The sequence below is a fragment of the Heterodontus francisci genome, chromosome 4, assembly GCF_036365525.1.
Source record: "Heterodontus francisci isolate sHetFra1 chromosome 4, sHetFra1.hap1, whole genome shotgun sequence".
Taxonomy (NCBI): domain Eukaryota; kingdom Metazoa; phylum Chordata; class Chondrichthyes; order Heterodontiformes; family Heterodontidae; genus Heterodontus; species Heterodontus francisci.
In genome coordinates this window covers 145896119-145917040 of record NC_090374.1, presented here as the reverse complement: position 1 = coordinate 145917040, position 20922 = coordinate 145896119, and the positions used below count along the sequence as shown (strand labels likewise).

Here is a 20922-nt window from a genome sequence, read left to right as displayed (position 1 = left end):
CTTCCACATAAATTCATAGGTGTCTATTCTAACTAATAGATTTGAATCACCTTTCATTCGATACTGAAGCACACATCAAGAATTCAGACAGTCAACAGCAATTGGAGACAAGAAAAGTATACACATACTTTGCTGGTATGTGGAAGGCACTTCATTTCTTAAAGCCATGCATTTTCTTTTCTGATCAGTTCAGAGAACTTTTTAATTTCATGTATGCGTGACTATCAAAAGATTATTCATTTTCTAAGCAAGCATCGGTTATGCTTCAGTATTAACTACAGCAGAATCTAGGTTTTTCTAAACCTAGTAACTCATATTTGCTTTTTGATCTAAATGTGGCAGAAAATAGAATTTTCCATTTAATTATGTCATATGGTTCATTCAAAATTTTTGAATACAGAGCAACCAGAATAGTATACTTCCACATATAGGAATAGATTTCTTCCAGTACTACCATTGCCTGAATGAGTGCAGCTCCAATAGCACTCAAGAAGCTCAATTCCAGGACAAAGTAATCCACTGGATTAGCACCCCATCCACCAATGGTGCACAGCAACAGAGTGTTCCATTCAGAAGATGCACTGCAGCAATTTGCCAAGCCTCCTTAGGCAGCGCGTTCCAAACCCATGATTTCTACCACCTAGAAGAACAAGGGCAGCAGATGCATGGGAACACCATCACCAGCAAGTTCCCATCCAAGCGACGCACTATCCTGACTTGGAACTATATTGCGGTCCCTTCACTGTTGCTGGGTGAAAGTCCTGGAACTCCCTCCTTAACAGCATTGTGGGTGTACTTACGCCACTTGGACCTTCTCACAGCTAATTATGGATGAGCAATAGATGCCAGCGATACCCATTTCCCATGAATAAAAAAAGTGGAAAGATATTTTCTAAAATGAATGCTAATTCACACTGTAGGAACAATTATTTCAGGTGCTGTGTGTTTAGTATTTTCAATATCCTCATGAAGATTTCCTCTGGTTATTTGTAGCAAAATTAGAAATGCATTCAAATGGGACTGATTAATGGTTTTGATATAAAAATGAGTAGAAAATTTCCATGGATGCATTTACAATGTCATTGACCAGAATAACTCCTCAGACTGCTCTTGGAATGTACTTTGCTTTAGCTTGTATTTATTGAAAGTACAAAGAAATAATTACATGCTAACATTAAAATTCCTTAAATAGTAAAGCTGTGATATTTCAGGATTACTAGATATACGATTATGCAGAGGCTTCCTGATGTCTTTTTTTTTTAAATAAGCAAAAACCCCAGAGTGCAAAGGCAACAATTTAGCTTTTCCTGGGTCTGCATGGATACATTGAACTACACGTGACATAAAAGACACAAAACACCCGGAACAGAATTTGAAAGATATAGTTGAGGGCACTTTCCAAACTTGCATGCATGACTTTCCATCAACTAATTTTTTTCAGCAAGCAGTTATACCACAGTAATAAATACACCAGAATCAGTTTTTCTAAAACACAGCTTAAAAAGCAAATGTGAGTTGCTAAGTTTGAGAGAAAATTTCTCATCATATGAAATGAAACATAGACCAAAGGACTGAATAAAGATTTTAAAATGGAGAGTGAGCAGAATGGTTGTAATGTGGGCTTGTATTAAAATCTATATCAGGTTGTATATTTGTTTGAAATCTATTAAAGTACTTGGAACAGTATAAAAGAAAATTGATCAAAAAAATTACAGCTGATTTTTAAACAATTTTTTGCATTCCAGCAGAGATTGTAAAAAAAATCACAACACTGTGTAGCTATGCATGTGTCCAGACAAAAACAGACCCTTTGGTCTCATGAGTTAATAATGAATCCAACAGCAGAGTTTGACTTTTCAATTTTAATCTTGATCTAAAGAGCCACTTTGTGCCAAGTTGTAACCACTAGAACTCTACAGTATCCCAAATTCAAGACTCCAAACATCCAGGCCCGCACCTTTAAAAAGACTTCCCTCCCAAGAAGATTCAACAGGTTTTCTTTGAACTTTAATGGCATCCTACCCTTTTCTCTCTATCTGTTCTTACGAACAAATGTGTGTGTGGGTGTGGTTAAAACCATTTCAGGAATTGTTTAAAAATATATATATATTTTTATAAAGTGAGAAATCCTGTCATTTGACTGTTTAACCCTAAAAGCACTCGGAGTAACGCACAATTTAATCAGAACATTATTGTGGTCAGTAAGGAGGTGTAAAGTGGAAGCCACCCACACCACATACCACCTGTCATCACCACTGCCTCAAACAATCTACCATTGGTCCATTTGTGCTTCCACCTCTCCATTTCCTAGGAAGAGGTTATCTGGCCATTCTTGGTCATAGTTGATGATTGGCTTGAAAGACCATAGGTGAGGGGAAAATAAAAAAAGAAGTGTACCCTCATTAAAAAAAAAGTTCTTTGTGCCATCACCATTTGCGTATTTGGATAGGCATTTGAATGTTCTGTGTTGGTAACCCAAGACCATAGCAAGCTCTGTTGTATTTGCTGCGGCAATGTTAAGTATTTGCATCTGAGAAAACGTACGGTATTTATTTACTGCTTTTCAGTATTGAGAGATTTGTTGTGTTTTGCATAGTTCAGATGTTTGGGAACATCCGTCATCTTAATTGTTGCTAAGCTTTGTTTTTGTTGAGTAATATTTGTTTCAGGTCTTCTGAAGCATAATCAATTTCATTTTGGAAGTATGTCAGGACATCAGTGAGCTTTAACCCTTAGCCTGCCATTTATTGAGGTGTCTTATGTATTTAAATTAATTTTGTTATGAGTGCTTTTTTTGAAAAATATGTTAAGAAGTTATAGTTGAATTATGGACACCGATTCATCTGGAATCTTAGAGATGCTGAACGTTGTGCTTTTTTAAAAAAAAAAAAGTCACAAGACGTTTCCTGGACTTGGCTTGTAAACAAGTCTTACTGGAAGGCACCTGTGTGGATAATCACCCAGCAGGGGTTGTTTTTGACTAGGGGAGATGTTTACTAAGAGGAGACTGGTCAAGATTTATCTAGAGGTCAGGAGGCTCGACTTCTGGAATGTTTTTAAGTTTCAAACTGAATTTTTACAAAAGACAGTTGGTTATTGCCTGCTAAAGAAGACGCAGCTCATCTCTCCGGAAAATAAATCTTGCCTATCCAGAGTGTCAGTTTCCTATTTCTAACTGTATTTGAAGAAATTTGGTGTATCAAATGTGTGGGAACGGAAACCCTTGTTGCTGCATTTCTGCCGCAATACTTATTTGAAGCTTCTATAGTTGCATTTCTTGGAAAGCCTACCCAAACCGATCAATATTGCTTGCAAAGTGTTCTAGGAAGATCCCAGTGACAGCTGTCTATACATATTTGGGACACCAAACCAAACCAAAAGGCTATCTTTCCATACCTTTTTGTTTCTTTAACTATGAGCAAGTATTTAGCCCAAGTAGTTTTTTTTTCCTGTTTTCTTTGCAACAGCACTATAAACGGAAATCCCTTTTATTTTTCATGTGCATATGGCTAAGATGAGTAAGGGGCTTAAATATTTCAATGTGTGTGTGCATGTTTTACTTCATTACTGGCTAAGACTTGTTTTATAATAAACTGATAATTTTGTTGTTTATTAAAGAAACCTAGTTGGTGAGTTTTATTCTGGAATAGAAATAGAGTCTGTGGGCGGGATTTTACCTTAGGCAGATAGGAATTCGCCACCGATGTAAAAGTCCCATGTTTTATAGGTCCCCGGGCTTTAATTGTCCCAAGGCGGGACTTCCACCCACTTGAGGGAGGAAGTCCTGCCTCAGTCAGCGGCCAGCCAATCAACCCTAGCCTCACCAGGGGGATTGGTCGTGCCCTGGTGAGGCTAGGGTGGTCGTTTGGGGGAGGGGGCATCTTGGGTCCTGGGGGTGGGTTGGGAGGCAGGAGCGGTTCTCAAATCGGGCACCCTGTGCCCGACTGCCATGGCACCCCCACCCCCCAGGGTGCAGAAAGGTTGGCAGCTTTCATGCCCCCAGCATGCCCAATTGCCACGGGTAAAAAAACCCGTGGAGGTGAGAGAGGGCCCTCATTAAGGGCCTTGATTGGCCTCAGGCCAACCGCTGTAAAGTTCACCGGAGGTGGGAGCAGGGCGGGAGGGCCTCCCGCTCAATTTTACGCCGCCCCTACGCCATCATCCGACCCGCTGGGGCGGCGTAAAATTCAGCCCTATGATTGACCGTATTGGTAAGTGGGAAAATATTTAAATATATGTTGTGACCTGTGAAAAAGTGGAACTAGAACAGTGCACTCCTCCTACCTCAATCGTAACAATTTATGCTCCAGTATTTATGGATAGCATAGACAATTTTAAAAGTTGTTTATATAGTTGTGCACCTGTGTGGAACCTATGGTACATATTTTCTTTTTTTCAATGTGCAGGATGTTAGTGATATCATCAAGCACTTCCAGGTCAGTTATAGGACCTGACGCCCTGTACAATTCCCTCTATTCTATGTACCAAACATGTCTCAGCCCCAACTTCACAACTAACCCAAAATGTTAATGCTGCTTCTCTTTCCACAGATGCTGCCAGACCTGCTGAGTGAATCCAGCATTTCTTGTTTTTGTTTCAGATTTCCAGCATCCGCAGTATTTTGCTTTTATTTTAGTGTCTCTTGTTAAATTGACTGTACACCTTCAAACTAAGTTAACTAAATAAATTGGGCAATAGGTTAGAGAAAGGCTGTACAACTTGTGTACCTCACAGAAATCAATGCTCACCATAGCAGTGAGCTATATTTACAAATGGAGAATACACAAGACCACACTATACAATACAGCCTGGTAGCAGTGGTTCTGGAGATGAAAGCCCCCCACTTTACTTTCATTTTTAGTCATTTTTAGTTATTTTTTCTTCCTTTTTTTTGCATTCCTTTTTACATTTTTTGCATTTATTTCATTTCATCTTAGTTTGTTCAGTTTGCTTACCCACTGTTTTTTTCAGGTTGTTTTTCTTCAGGTTTGCACTTGCTGATGTTCTATATTCAGTATATTCACACCTAATCTGTACTAATGCTTTGTCTTTCAAAACACCATTAACATATTGTTTGCCTTTGCTCCGTGACCTTTTGGTCAGCTATGTGGCCTGGTCCAATCTGCACCTTCTCCTTTGTTATCTCTTGCCCAACCCCCACCTCACTTGTTTATAATCTGTGACTTTTCTAATATTTGTCAGTTCCGAATAAGGGTCACTGACCCGAAACGTTAACTCTGCTTCTCTTTCCACAGATGCTGCCAGACCTGCTGAGTGAATCCAGCATTTCTTGTTTTTGTTTAACAAGAGACAAGTAGCTTCTCTTTTCTCAAGAATAGGACCAGCTCATATAGACACAACATGCAGTGAAAGAGTAGTTGGCTAAGCCTTGCATTAAACAATGTAGGGGAGAAAATGTAATGTTCTCCATTGAACCAGATTAGTTAAGGGTTTTGTGCTAAATGAAACAGATAAGAGTATTTCCTCAGGTAGTGCAGGGCCTCTGCCATCTGCAGGAGCTAAGGTAGCCAAGAGCAGGCAAAAGAAATGAGTCACTGGCAGGCAGAAGGACATACTCCTTTAATTGGATGGATAATTGCCTTGTTCAGAAACAGCAGAACGTGGTTTTATCCAGAAAAGAAAGCAAATCTTTTATTTGAGTAGAATATGTAATCCTGAGGCCACACTGCATGGACCCTAGGAACCCTGGCCATTGTAATGATTCCTAGTATGTAAACCTACTGCCTACAAATGCAAAATCCCAGGAGTCACAGCCGAAAAGAAATTCCAGTAAGTTTACTTAAATCATTAGGAACAGCACAGAACATGCTACTCAGAGTGACTGAGTGAAGGAATGCCAGTGCCAGATAGAGAAGTAGAATGAAAGGAACAGTGGTGCGAAAGAGAGCGAGCAAGAACAAAGAAAGAGAAAAAGAGCAAGGGAGTGAACAAAGAGCGAGCATTAGAACTACATAGATACTGCAGAACAGCGGAAAAGAGTTGGTCGAGGTACAAATGAGAGCCAATGACGGGGCACAATATAAAAGATGACCTTAGTGGGAGAGGAGACAGGTCAAAGCCAGATACCCCTGGTAAGTGAGCAGGACCCAGACAATGCTGTAGGCACCACAGCTTCAAAAGCTTAAAAAAGGTTGTTGGAACACTAAAGTACTTATCAAATATTACTGGCTCAAAATTGTTGGGCGTTATGGTACTTGAAAGTTTGTGATTAATAAAAAAAGTCACAAGCAGAGTGTAGATTTTTGTTTTAACTAATGAATGGTAATCTGGCAGAGCAGATTGCCCATCCATTATGCACCCTGTCTGATTTTCATCCATTGATTTCCAACATGCATGCCCTATAAAAAGGCAGGTAACCTGCTTCATTAGATTACTGCCCAGGTGGTCAAAATGAAAATCCACCCCTCTAAGTTGCTCAGCAGCATTCTCAGCCAACTGAAAACCCCAGAAGGACTCAATTCATTTTCTCCCCTTTCCATTTAGACAGGGCCTCTGTTCTGATCTATACCCCAGCAACTACAGTTTTAACATGCTCAAAACACCAATTTTGTCACAATGCCAGTTTTCGCTTTTTAGAAATGTGAACTTAATAAATTTAACTGCCTTCTGAATAACGGAGCATTAATTCAAATACATGGTATACTTTAATAAAAGCAAAATACTGTGGGTGCCCCATTTACCTCCTAGACAGCTTGTTGGGATTGAACTAGATGCTTTGCAACCACATTGTCATTTTTTATTTGGAGGAGTTTCAAACCTCAAATACTGAGGCCACTTGGTTCCACCTCGACAACATCACATCACCTGCTTTTGACCCAACTTCCATTGCTCCTAGAACAGATGTCTCTAACATCCTCCTCACTGGCCAGAGCTTTTTCACACATGCCAGTTTGTCAAAAAGTGCCAGCCACATCAAGTTCCATTCCTCCATCTATGCCCACTTATCGCTGTTGACTGCTGGTTCCCAAACACCAAATTCAAAATCCTCACTGATATGTTCCTCCATGGCCTTGCTTCGCCTTACTTTTGTAACCTCCAATTCTAGCCTATTATGCATTCCACCCACTCTTCACTCCAACATCAACAGCACAGCTTTTAACAGCTCAACCTTCTGTGAAACTTTGATCAATTTTTCTACCCCTTTCAAAAGCCTCCTCAAAACCCATCTTTCATTCACGCTTTTGGCCAGCTCTCATTCTACGATTATTGCTCAGTATTGATTTCTCCTCTGTCGTGGGACAATGTCTCTACATGAAATGCAAGTTGTTGTTCATGGTAATACCTGCACATCATGCAATTTCATCCATACCTTAAAAAAAAAACTATCTAGCAACAACTTTTGAAACTCGAAACTAAGCCAACACATCATGTGACAAAAGTCACAGCTAAAACAATTAGTTCGGGTCAATTGCCAATGATATCTCAAACTGTAAATAGGATAGGATTAAGTGGGAATTTAGATTAAATAGGATTTAAAATTAAGTATTAAACATAATTGTCAGATCTTGTATCTTTCTCTTGTTTTAGAAATGTACAAGTTTACAAATAGTAACTATTAAGATTCCAGGATGCATAGCAATTGTAACAGAATCTGTTAGAATTGCTCCCTTGTACTTCTTACTATTTCAAAAGAAAAGCAAACATATACGGATCTGTTAATCGGCTGAGATTTGAATCACTTAGTGTAACAGTAAAGCCGCACAGAAATAGCATGCAATGTGATTAGAAAAGAACAAACATGGGAAGGCAGCCCCCAATGTTCAAGTGACTGACCACTTGAGAGTAGGATCATGTTCTGCACCTGTGCACTAGGGAGAACAGGGACAGGTCATGGAGGAAGCACTGGTCTGGTGAAAATCCTATTTGCATCTACCCACTGCCTGACCAGATGAGGGTTACAGCTGAAATAATTTGAAATTATAAACTACATCAGCAACTTTACTGTACTTCTCCACTTATTTACTGATGGAACAGCTACATTTTAGTTAACATACCGATATACTAACTAGCATGTGGGAGCCCGCATTGTAGTATATTACATTGTGGTAATGCCTCCTTACCATAAAACAAACTCAATCGATTAGTTCAGTGACCTGCTAGACATGCCCAGAACATATTCTTCTGATTTGAGGGTCAAGTAGCTATCACATTGAGGATGTGCCCAGTTGCAACAATTGAGAGTTGGTTTTAACTTTTGCCATTGGTGGAAAATGTGTGGTAATGGTTCAGCTACCCACTACACCTTGCCCAATTTACTTTTCCACTAACGTCAATAACTATGAACATTACCATAGACGGTCCAATTGCATATCATGTTTTGCCACAGTAACATCTCAAGGCTAATATCTTATTTATTTTTCAAAGCATATGGGCAAGCTATAGAAAGCAAAGTTATCTTTGAGGATTGCAACATCAGTCACACCATTTAAAGTGAAAACATATCCTCTGAGGGGCGAATGCCTCTGATTTCTTCTAAATTCACATTCTGTGGTTAACAATGAGGACAAGATCATGCAATTAAAACAGAAGCTCTTCTGAAAATCAGTTAGGCCTATACAAAGAAGAGGTCTCCAACTCAGCCTGCCCTGCGCAATGAACCTCTCAGGGAGGAGATTCTTGCCCCAATTGTGATAGGTTTGGTTCTGCCAGGATACAGTACTAGATCTGATGGAGGCAAGATAATAAAAATATTCCATGCAGTTATACTAAGGAAAGGCAACATCCTCAAGGATGTACAAATGAAGTGGGAGTAGTTTCAGGGCATGTTATGTTGCAAAGTATTATGTAACAAACACATATAAAGGCAGTAATTAAGTGTTAAGATAGATCTGGTGTAAGAGCTAAGGTAGGTGAGGAAAAGGTCCAAGAGATTAGCTGAAATACTGGGACAATCAGGGATAATGTTAGGCTGATTGTTAAGTTGTCAAAGCCATTAAGTAGTAGTAGATTTGACATTAGTGCTGGCCTGATTTGGCAAGAAGTCATTCTTTACAATAGAGGGGAAATTGGAATTAATTTTTTAACTTTTGCAGCATAGTAAATTCTAGTTATTTCTCAAGGTTAGAAGAGTTATAGATAGCAGATGAATTTACTGAAGTGAAGGGGAGATATTTTTACCTACAGAAGATCGAAGACAAGTTAACAGCAGGGACATCAGAATAAACATGTGCACAAAGAGAAAGGGAAGAATTAGATGAGTCAACACATTCCGTTCCTGTACACACCTTAGTTAGCATTTATAGAGCAGTGATGAAAGTGGTTACCTCTAACCTTGATTATCCCAATGCTCTCCTGGCCAGCCTCCCAACTTTCACCCTCCATAAATTTGAACTCATCCTAACACATACCAAGACCCATACACCCATGTCCTCACTGACCTATATTGGCTGCCAGTTCAGCAATGCTCAATTTTTGTAATATTTATTTTCAAATTCCTCCATGGTCTCACTCCTCTTGGTATTTCTAACCTCTTCCAGCCCACAACCCTCTGAAATCTCTGCTCTTCCAATTCTGACCTCTCATACATCCTTGAGTTTAAAAATCGCTCAATCACTGGTAGCCATGCCTTCAGCCCTACAATTCCCTCCCTTCCCACCTCACTCCCTCTCCTTTAAGATGCTCCTTAAAAATTACCTCTTTGACCAGGTTTTTTGTCACCTATTATCTTATGTGGCTCAGTGTAAAATTTTGTTTGATAAGCTCCTGTGAAACGCCTTAGGATGTTTTAGCACATTAAAGGCGCACTATAAATGCAAGTTGCTGTTGCCTGGGAGCATTTTGTCTGCCCCTTTTCAGCTGCAGAATAGTACATGGCAGATGGAGGTGAATGGGAGAGTCCAGACAAGAGAAAATTATTTAAAAAGCTGTTCCTGCATCACCTTTAACTTTGCCATAGCTACTTCATAGAATTGTACCGGTTGTTAAAAACAGATTTATAAAATGCTATGGGATTGCCATTTCTAAAACAATTTTATACTTTATTTTTCTACATACTAGCCCTGGCAGAATTTGAGTTCTATACACCTGTGACATGAGTATCTGTGCTAGCATTGTGGGCTATCCTGGAACAACTTTCCAATTTAAACCACTCCCCACGTTCATTGGGGTGGGGGGGTTCTGCATATGTTCCAACTCTCCCTTCAATATAACTGTCCATTTATTGCATCATATTCCTTTTTGCAACACATTTTATTTCAAAGAAGCTACAGGGCACATTTGCAGTAAGGATCAATAGCTCCACATTCAGAGCTCGACAGGTCAACAGTAAAAAAAAAAACTCGCTCTGAAAACCACTCCGTACAGGGGCGATATCCTCAGGGCTAACTTTTTTTTTGGGGGGTGGGACAGAGGAGAGGAGAGGGTGCAATTTTATCTACTCTGCCAGGATATAAATCCTAAGGAAAGAGCCAGGACTGGAGGTGGACCAATATTAACGCTACACATCACCTTAAGGAGTCAGCACTTGCAAATTGGTAGAAGCATTTGGCAGGAGTGAGAGTTTGGCATAGTCACGTTGCCATCTAGCAAGTTTCTTCTATTTTCTATGATCCTTTATACTGGCAATGCCTGTTAATCTGTGGTATGATTTGCTAAGTGTACATAATTCTATTGTCTTAGAAGTCACTGCTTTGGGATACATGGTAAAATATTTTCTTCAAGTTTTCTTTTGCGGTCAGTTGCTCCCAAAGTGATATGTGAGGAAGTAGTGGCTTGACCCCATCCACACACCTCAAGCTTTCAGTTAAGAAATAAAGCACATCAGGAGGAGCAAGTAAGGATGGCAAGAATGGACAAAGATCTGTAAGTACTAGTATTCTACCAGTCTGGTTTGCAGACAGGTGTCAATGCAGGAGTGTAGGAACTAAGGGGTCAACAACTGCCATGTTTAATCTGTTACATGAATCTATGCAAGTTATGGCCTGATACAATTCACATGAGGCACTATGTTTTAAAGTAGAATGATTTTAAATGATGTTGCAGTTATGCTCAGGAATAGTTATACCTTGTATATTTATCAATGTATATTAGAATTAAGTTATGGACCTTTTGTTTGGAATCATGTTATATTTGTATGCTGTATTGGAGAGATGGTGGAAGACAGTGTTTACAGTAATAGCAGAAATGGCTTTGCTATGAGACAGGATATCTTGATAACTACCTTACTGCATTTCAATTAAGACAAACTCAGTCACAATAAGTGATAGACTTGTAGACCTCACGAGGATGGAAATACAAGTCTAGGTATTTGGAGACCATTCATGACTGTATTGTTGATGGGGATAGCAAACATTCCCCATTGTGTGGCAATGACTTAGGCCATCAAGCTATTTACAGAGACAATGTATAGGTGGTGAGGTCATACTTGACTTATCGAAAGCATTAAGGTGGAATGTAACCTAATATGGAAGGAAGGAGCCCTCAGAAGGGGGGCATAAATGAAAGCAGCTGAGACACACTGGGGTGCACCAATTCGAAGAGACCACCCTACATTAAACAGAATACCCCAAGAGAGAAGACTGTGCCACAGCAGCTCAGGAAGCAATAGAGGACACTTTGCTGTATAACTACTGCCATTGGTTAAGTGTTGCTGTATATTCTTGTTGTGCTTAATAAACTCTCAATCTTGATTTAAGAATACCAAAGTCTGTACCTTGTGGGTCAAAGGCGAGTCAACATCCCACCCAAATACAAAATCTTATAGGAGCAAAAGGCACTTGCAAATGCCTTTGACTCCATGAGTAGTTTGTAGTAGCTGTCAGAGTACACAGCAATGCTCCTCTATCATCACTGTAGTGGACAATGGAGCAAGTGTCATTCTTGTAGTCACCTGCAGTCGAGCCCCAAGTTATTGAGGGAGCAAGCAGGCAAGAGTTCCTTACCAAAATCAGGTGGCCCTTTATCCATAGGCAGTTACAGGGGATAATCACCCGATGTAAGAAATCCAGCAGTGACTATTTAGAAAACAGGTGTGTCAGCAGTTTCCACTCAGCCAGTGGCAGGAGGAGGAGAGGGTGGTAGAGGCACGATGAACCTCTCACTCCAAAATGCATACATGTTCCTTTAAATAAATCAGACCACACCTTCTTCCAAAAAAAAAAGAGCATGCCTAGATCATTGGACAGAACACAGAAACAACACACATTCTTCCAGAGCTAGTCTACTAGTGAAAACAGATTGATTGATATCCCAATTAACACGAAGTAAAAACTCAGAGTGAATACTATTTAACATACTGATGGACCAGCAACACACAACTGGGGGTTGGACTTTGTGCTTAGAATACCCACTCCAGGATTGTTTTTACTCATCATTTAGTTTATTGTATATTAATAAAACAAATTGAAACATAATTAGAACAGGAGCAGACCATTCAGTTCCTCAATCCGTCTCCACTATTTGATTAGATCGTGTTCGATCTGTACCTCAACTCCATACCCATCAGCATATTTGCCGAAACAAAACAAAAAAAAAAATCAGTCTTGAAAGTTTCAGTTGTCACAGCATCCACAGACGTTTGAGGGAGAGAATTCCACATTTCACATGAGGTGCCCACTGGTCCATTGTGCCTGTCCTAGCTCTTTGAAACAGCTATCCAATTAATCCTACTTCCCTATTCTTCCCCCATAACTATGCAATTGTTTTCCTTTTTGAGTATTTATCAAAATTGTTTTTGGAAGTTACTATTGAATCTGCTTCCACCACCCTTTTAGGCATATATGCAAGGCACTTCTTTCTTTGAGGGGCTTGATTGGAATGAAATTTAGCATCTCCTTTAGAGGAGGAGGCTGCTTCCATGGATAAAGGAACGAGAAGGAAAAACGACACCTTTTTCTTTTAATATTCATTCATGGGATGCGGGCATTGCTGGCTAGGCCGACAGTTATTGCCCATCCCCAACTGCCCTTGAAGGTGGCGATGAGCTTCCTTCCTGAACCGCTGCAGTCCTTGGGGTGTAGATACGCCAACAGTGCTGTTAGGGTGTTCCAGGATTTTGAGCCAGCGACAGTGAAGGAACAGTGATATAGTTCCAAGTCAGGATGGTATGTGGCTTGGAGGGAAACTTGCAGGCGGTGGTATTCCCATGCACCTGCTGCCCTTATCTTTCTTAATGACAAAGATCACGAGTTTGGAAGGTGCTATCGAAGGAGCCTTGGCAAGTTGCTGCAATGCATCTTGTAGATGGTACACGCTGCTGCCACGGTGCGGCAGTGATAAAGGGAGTGAATGTTGAAGGTGGTGGATGAGGTGCCAATCATCCAGGCTGCTTTGTTCCGGATGGGGTCAAGCTGCTTGAGTGTTGTTGGAGATGCACCCATCCAAGCAAGTGGAGAGTATTCCATCACATTCCTGACTTGTGCCTTGTAGATGGCAGACAGGCATTGGGGAGACAGGAGGCGAGTTAACGCGCCACAGAATTCCTAGCCTCTGACCTGCTTTTGTAGCCACAGCATTTATATGGCCGGTTCAGTTCACCTTCTGGTCAATGGCAACCCCCAGGATGTTGATAATGGGGGATTCAGCAATGGTAATGCCATTGAACAGCACAGGGACAGGAGTAGATTCTCCCTTGTTTGAGATGGGCACTGGCACTTGTGTGGTGTGAATGTTACTTGCCACTCTCTTTATGGGTAATAAGGAGGTAAAGAGGGAAATGAACTCAAGCCCAGGAGTCCTTCACAAACATCCAGCCCAGTGTTCTTCAGCCCCAACCCCATCCAATTCACACCCATAGGCACACGTTCCTTCACTCCCATAAGCCAGTTTAGATACTCCAACTGGAAGGAATTAGGTCGGATTTGTGAGGATGTGGCACGAGGTGATTCAGAGAGCATGAGGGAGACAAAAGAATGGGAATTTTTCTCCTGAAGACTGCAGGCTAAACTATGTTTTAAAAGCCTACACACAGATGTTTCTAGATAGTTGAAACCAATGGAAATGCAAATAGACTAGAAATCTTGTGTCCAGTCCCCATTGCTTTATGACTAGGGTGTATGCTCAATGTGATTTGCCCACTATATGCAACGGCCTGCAAAATGCAGTTGCATTAAAAAAATTGTTCCAGTTAGCTGGCTAAATGGCTGCGGAGCAAAATTTTAATTTTACAGTTTTAAAGGCCGCCAAAGAGGCCAGTTAAAATTCACACTGTACTAAAGATAACTGAAACATCAATAAAACAGGAGTTAAATGTAACCAAAAAATATCCCAGTGTTGAAGAGGTTTATGATGACTGGATAGGTTTTCAAATCTGGGCCATTTATTATAGCAGGACTGCAGGGCACAAATTCACTGAAATGGTCAGTCCTTAATGGGGAAGAAAATCTCCTGCAGAGTCATCAGTTTTAATGGAGGAGTCTCATCTGAAAATATAAAATATTGAAATGAAATCTGCCTCGATGAGGTTCTTTAAACTAATGAGCAAGCAGAGCTATTCAACTATTTTTGCCCAAAATTTAATGGAGCAAAGACACTATAACTGGTAATGTTGAAATGGATAATGTAAATGGATTGTTTTTTGGCCATTATAAATGAATGCCCATTTTAAAAATGCAAGTCTCGAGTGATGGGGAATATATTTCCCTATCGAAGCCACCAACAGATACTTAAAACTCGTCCCCACCAAAAAAAGAGGTGCAACAGCGATGTAACTGAGAAAATTCTAGGCTCTTGTCCTCAGTATAACATACTGGGTGGCACAGTGGCGCAGTGGTTAGCACCGCAGCCTCACAGCTCCAGCGACTCAGGTTCAATTCTGGGTACTGCCTGTGCGGAGTTTGCAAGTTCTCCCCGTGTCTGCGTGGGTTTCCTCCGGGTGCTCTGGTTTCCTCCCACTTGCCAAAGACTTGCAGGTTGATAGGTAAATTGGCCATTATAAATTGCCCCTAGTATAGGTAGGTGGTAGGGGAATATAGGGACAGGTGGGGATGTGGTAGGAATATGGAATTAGTGTAGGATTAGTATAAATGGGTGGCTGATGGTCGGCACAGACTCGGTGGGCCGAAGGGCCTGTTTCAGTGCTGTATCTCTAAACTAAACTAAACATATTTAAAGCCAAACACCGAGAAGGAATTGCTGGAATGCAAAAGAAAAATACAAAATGCACAGTGGCTTAGTCAGGACCTGAAACCCGAAGAAGGGTCACTGACCCGAAATGTTAACTCTGCTTCTCTTTTCACAGATGCTGCCAGACCTGCTGAGTGGTTCCAGCATTTCTTGTTTTTATTTCTGAAACATTAGAGACAGGGTAATGCTTCAGACATGACCTAAGAGAACCTTTATCTTCCTGATATGGAGCTTCCTGATGCACAAGTCAAATAAAATAAATCCTGATGCTCAAATGGTTTGATAATACTTGTAATGAAACACTGCAAATGCTGCAAATCTGAAATAAACACAATTCTGGAAACACTCAGCAGGTCAGGCAGCATCTATGAAGAAAGAGTTAACATTTCAGGTTAGTGACCTTTCATTAGAACTCTGAACTATGACCTCTGTTTCTCTGTCCAGACGTGCTGCCTCACCTGAGTGTTTCCAGAATTGCGTTTTTATGTCAAAATCATCTGATCTGTTAATCATGTCTGTTACTCATTGCTGCTCCTGCCAGCAAAAAAAGTAATCCTTAATTATGTACACGAAAAGTACACCATGTGATCATGTTGATAAAGCATACCTTTATTCTTGTGGTTTTTAGTGTGCATACTGAAGATCTGGATGTGCCTCTGCCTTGCAATGTACTGTGAACAGCGAGTTTCTCTCTAGTTTATCACCCTGCATGCCCAAAATGACCCAAGCTTTTGCAAACAATTTTAGTCCTAATAATGATTTAACTATCGTCCAGCAGCATATTACAAATCTAATTGTCAAGAGAAATGTTCAGCCAATAATGGACAATGTAATTGAGCAGCAAGACATTTTTGGTTTTAAAAAACATTTGAAAGTGGAAAACAAAATTATAAACAAAACACACAGAATTTGAAAATAAAAGCAAAATGCTGCAGATGCTGGAAATCTGAAATAAAAACAAGAAATACTGGAAGTACTCAGCAGGTCTGGTAGAATCTGTGGAGCGAGAAGCAGAGTTAACGTTTCAGGTCAGTGATCCTTCATCAGAACTGGCAAAGGTTAGAAATGTAATAGGTTTGAAGCAAATAAAGCAGGGGTGGGGAAAGAGTTGACAAAAGGGAAGGTGTTGATAGGACAGGGTCACAGAGAATAACTGACAATAAGATCACGGAGCAAAGGCAAACGGTATGTTAATGGTGTGCTAAAAGACAAAGCGTGAGTGCAGAAAGGGTTTTAATGGACAGAAAAATGAACAGCCCTGGCCCAAAGCACAAACATGCTCACAATGTGGTCTCCTCTACATTGGGGAGACCAAACGCAGATTGGGTGCCCGCTTTGCGGAACACCTCTGCTCAGTCCGAAAGCATGACCCCGAGCTTCCAGTTGCTTGCCATTTCAACACACCTCCCTGTTCTCATGCCCACATATCTGTCCTCGGCTAACTGCAGTGTTCCAGTGAACACCAACGCAAGCTCGAGGAACAGCATCTCATTTGCTGATTAGGCACACTACAGCCTGCTGGACTGAACATTGAGATCAATAATTTCAGAGCATGACAGGCCTCCCTTTTTTAATTTAAGTTATTTTTTTTTTTAAAACCATCTGCCTGCCCACTGTTTTTTTTCATGTTTGTGCTTTGGGCCCTGGCTGTTCGTTTTTCTGCCAATTAACACCCTCTCTGCACTAACGCTTTGTCTTTCATCACACCATTAACATACCATTTGCCTTTGCTCCATGACCTTCTTGTCAGTTATTCTCAGTGACCTTGTCCTAGCAACATCTTTCCTTTTGTTATCTCTTGCCACACCCCCACTTTATTTGCTTCAAACCTTCTAACCTTTGCCAGTTCTGATGAAAGGTCACTGACCTGAAACATTAACTCTGCTTCTCTCCACAGATGCTGCCAGACCTGAGTATTTCCAGCATTTCTAGAATTTGAAAAAGTGTAGATTGGTACCAGTACTAAATTAATTTTGATCGCTAAGTTCTAACTAGTAGCCTTGAGATTCATGCTACTCATTCTGTGCTTGCTTCAGGGCATTAATCACTTAGAACCAAAAACCAAAATCCCTTCTGAACAGATGAAGTTGATAAATTGTCAGTCATATCTGCAATTCCCCCAAGAGAACATTTTAGTATTTCAGCACAACCTTTATAATTATACATACCACAAATAAGTTTAATTGGTCCATATTAAATGCATTCAAATATTGTGCGATTTTTATTCCTTGGATTTCTAAAACTGCAAAAAAAGTTGCTCGTCAAATTCCATCATGGATGTTTAAGCATACAGTTTCCCACAAGCGTGATCGATCAACAGAAAGCCCTCTAAATATATAAACACGTGTAACAGCTAACAGTGTCTCACACATTAGTTCATTGACCTCGGGAAAGCTATTAATTTCAAAATCTATTCCCCCACCTCAATCTTTGTCTGACCTTTCTCATCTTCATAGTTCTTGCTGATGTCAAAACCAAGGTTCATACTGCAACCTCCACAAAGTCAGCCTATCTCAGCTGAATATTTAACATGGCCCCAGCACTTAGGCAGTGCAAGTAACATGCATTAAATAATATCACCTCACTCATGCCAGATTATGTTACTGTACAGAGGCCCCATTTTCTCCAAAACTTACATTGCATATGCTGTGACGCTCAAAGCTCGAGTTGCTGCATTTAATCTGGTCACCTATATGTTGTATCACCCTCACAAAGTTCCAAATCTTGATTGCATCATTGTAGAAACACTGACTACAGTGCAAAGGCTCAAATTCTCAGGAGGTGAGCAAGGGCCATATTGATACACATTACACTGAGTAAGCTCTAGCTGTTTGATTGGAGTCAGCACAGAATTCCTTCATTAGCAAAGCCTTTTACTACAAAATGAATAAGTATAGAAGCTTCACCAATGTTTCAAAGCTCTGATGCATTGCGGCAAAATGTGGCTTCACCCCCACGATTCTCCAGCTTATCAATCTCAACCACATTGTTGTGGCAAGTTTGTAAGCAGGGAACAAGTATCCCTTCAAAAAGGGAAGGAAAAATTGCAAGGAATCTCCTGCATCTCAAAACTGTAATATTGACAAAAACCTGGAGGAGAGTCAAAGCCTGGAGTGCAGGGATCAAAAAGGGCAAAAAACATTAATAATGCTATCCTTCCCAAAAAGATTAAAATATTTGTAAAACAAAAATCCAATAGAAACACTGACTTGCCTTCTCTGGCAGGGTGTAGTAACTATCATGTGCCCTGTGCATCTCAAACTGTTGGTTTCTATAAAAACATTCTACATATAAATTGTTCCAACCTGATCAGGTCTCATTCCATGGAAGTTTTGTAATTAAAAAAAAAAATCTACTGATTGATCCTAAGTGCATAACTATCAAGACATTAGTTTGTATTTTAAAAATGGAAGAAATGTAAACTGAAAAATACATTTAATACATTGGATTAATAATAAATCTGAATTAGGTGCTCAGTGCTAGAAATTAGAACATTTTGGCAAACCAAAATTAGGATCAAGCACTGTGTCAGGCATAACACAATAGACAAGACAGTAAATCTTCATCTAACCTGCTTCAACAATGTGCCTTAGCTGGAAATTGATCACTCTCCACCATACCAGTGTGCTTTTTGACATTTTCCATACCAACCAATATTGTGGTCTCTGAAAGGTCAATAAGTACCATGTACTAATATTCTGTCTGCATTATTCAGATTTTAAAAATTACTTTTGGATTTCTCAAATGCTGTGTGTATCTATCCTAAAGTAGTAAACTGGGTAAATTGTAATGATGACCAGTCAACCTATGCTTTTTAAAAAAAAACGTGGCTGGGAATTGTAGCTAATTATTCAGAGCTCATCTCATTTTTTGGGCCCCTACTAAGTATAAACAATAACTGGTTGAAACTGCAGCACTAGTACTGCTGTTGTGCTTTTAATGATGCAAATCAATGTGCCTAAATCCAAGCATTGAATTTACAGCTGGTCAGATTTTATGAAAGAGATATGGCAAGTCTGCTGCCAGCTTAATCTGTTGCAGAACATAGACTGAATATAGCACTTATCTCACACTATCGCCAAGGATTTAATCCATCAATAGACCATTTGACATGTAAAATGTGCTCCACTCAAAAAAGTGAAACCACTGGCATATTACATTATGTATTGGCAGGGATATAAATTGAGGCTCATTCCCAGTGTAACACTTGCTCTTCATTAATTGCCAAATCTTTTAATTCTGAAAGTCCAGTCTTGCTCTCCTCAAAATCCATATCAGTAGGTATAGCTAGCACACAAGGCCCATTGGCATGGGAGAGGGAAATTCTTTAACTCTGCTCTAATCAATTTAAAAATAAAACTTCATGTACCTTTTCATCGGCATCTGTTGCTGTTGCCTCCACCACTTTGTTCCTGCTTAATTTCTTTTTCACCCATAATTCAATCGTACGGTTGAACTTCATGAAGATCACATAGCATCCATAGGCAGACAACAAAATGACACTCTCCCACCAAACGATGGTATTACTCCGGAAGAAAACTATAAGCAATATCAGGTCAATAATATAAAAGGACACATCTCTGAAGAGTGGCCACCAGGTGAGGCGCAGAATTTCTTTGGAGAATACAGCACACATCCCAATTACAAACAGGATGTTGAAGACCGCAGAGCCCACTATGGTCCCAATCCCAACATTGCTCCGAGATATAAAAACTCCTATTAAAGAAGTGAAGAGTTCTGGGGCTGACCCACCAGCAGCCATAAAAGTCGCCCCTGCCACATCATCCGATATTTGCAGCTTATCAATGATAACGGTCAATGAGGGTACAAAAAATTCATCACACACTATGGCTAAGGCTATGAACATGTAAATCATGCCTAAGATGTGGAAGATGATCGCTCCTTTTCTTCTTTCCGCCAGTGTAAAGATATCTCGAGGATATTCGCCAACGGTCTCATTATTGACGGAGGTGGCGGCTGCCCGCACTTCGTACTTTAAAGTAAGGTCGGATTTGGAGGTATAATTTTGAATCTTAGAAAATTTCAGATTTTCCTCAAAACCCAGTAGAGTTCTGCGTTTAACCTGTGGGTTTTCTGGGTTGGCTGACGTCCAGGCGAAGGCACTGACTAAGAGGGAACACGCGTAGAGAGCCATTAAACCAAGGGAAACCCCTACAATTCGCGACAGTCTCAGTTTCCTCATGCCGTGCTGCTTGTGCTTTCTGAAGGCTCGACCCGCGGGAGCAAGTTGCTGTCCTGTCCAGCAAAGACCTGGCTCCACAGCTTCAGTCTTGCAGCTCTTCGAACCCATGGCTGGCCTCATTCTTAACTTAAATGGGATTTTCTATTCCTTTTTAATCTTAACTGATTGTAATAGAATTCTTCATACACTATTCGTCTTCATGACGTTGCGGGGGTGGGGACGGAGGCGGGAAGAAAAAAGTCTGAAAGACAACTCAATGTACTTTAAAAATGAATTCTTCCCCTGGTGGAACTGATGGGAGCTTCAATATCCTGTGGAAATAAGGCAATACTGAATATGAAGAGATTACTTAATTCCAGTCTATACACATTGAGTTTCAATTGAAAAAAGCAGTTGTTGCATAGCTAGCCAGTTTTGACACAGCACACGTGAATTAAATATAATGCTAGAATTTACTTTAACAAAATACAAAAGGGTTTTTCTATTCTACATTACCTGGAGCTACAACGTCTGCAGTCTGACTCCCTGGTGCTCCGGGTAAAGTCAGCCTCCCGTGTACGACTAAGCCATACAAACAGAACAGGGAGGGGAAAGAGGAGGAGGGAAAAACCCAGCCAAGGTTCTGGCCTTTAATCACA

General features: G+C 40.4%; 1 protein-coding gene across 1 annotated transcript in view; it reads right to left on the bottom strand.

The window, feature by feature from the left end:
• slc24a2 (solute carrier family 24 member 2) overlaps nt 1-20404 on the bottom strand; it is a 297402-nt gene extending 276998 nt beyond the window's left edge. Inside the window, exon 1 of the mRNA XM_068028910.1 lies at nt 19451-20404. Within this exon, the coding sequence (XP_067885011.1) occupies nt 19451-20404 (954 nt within the window). The remainder of the gene's footprint in view (nt 1-19450) is intronic.
• Between the last annotated feature and the right edge of the window lie 518 nt (nt 20405-20922).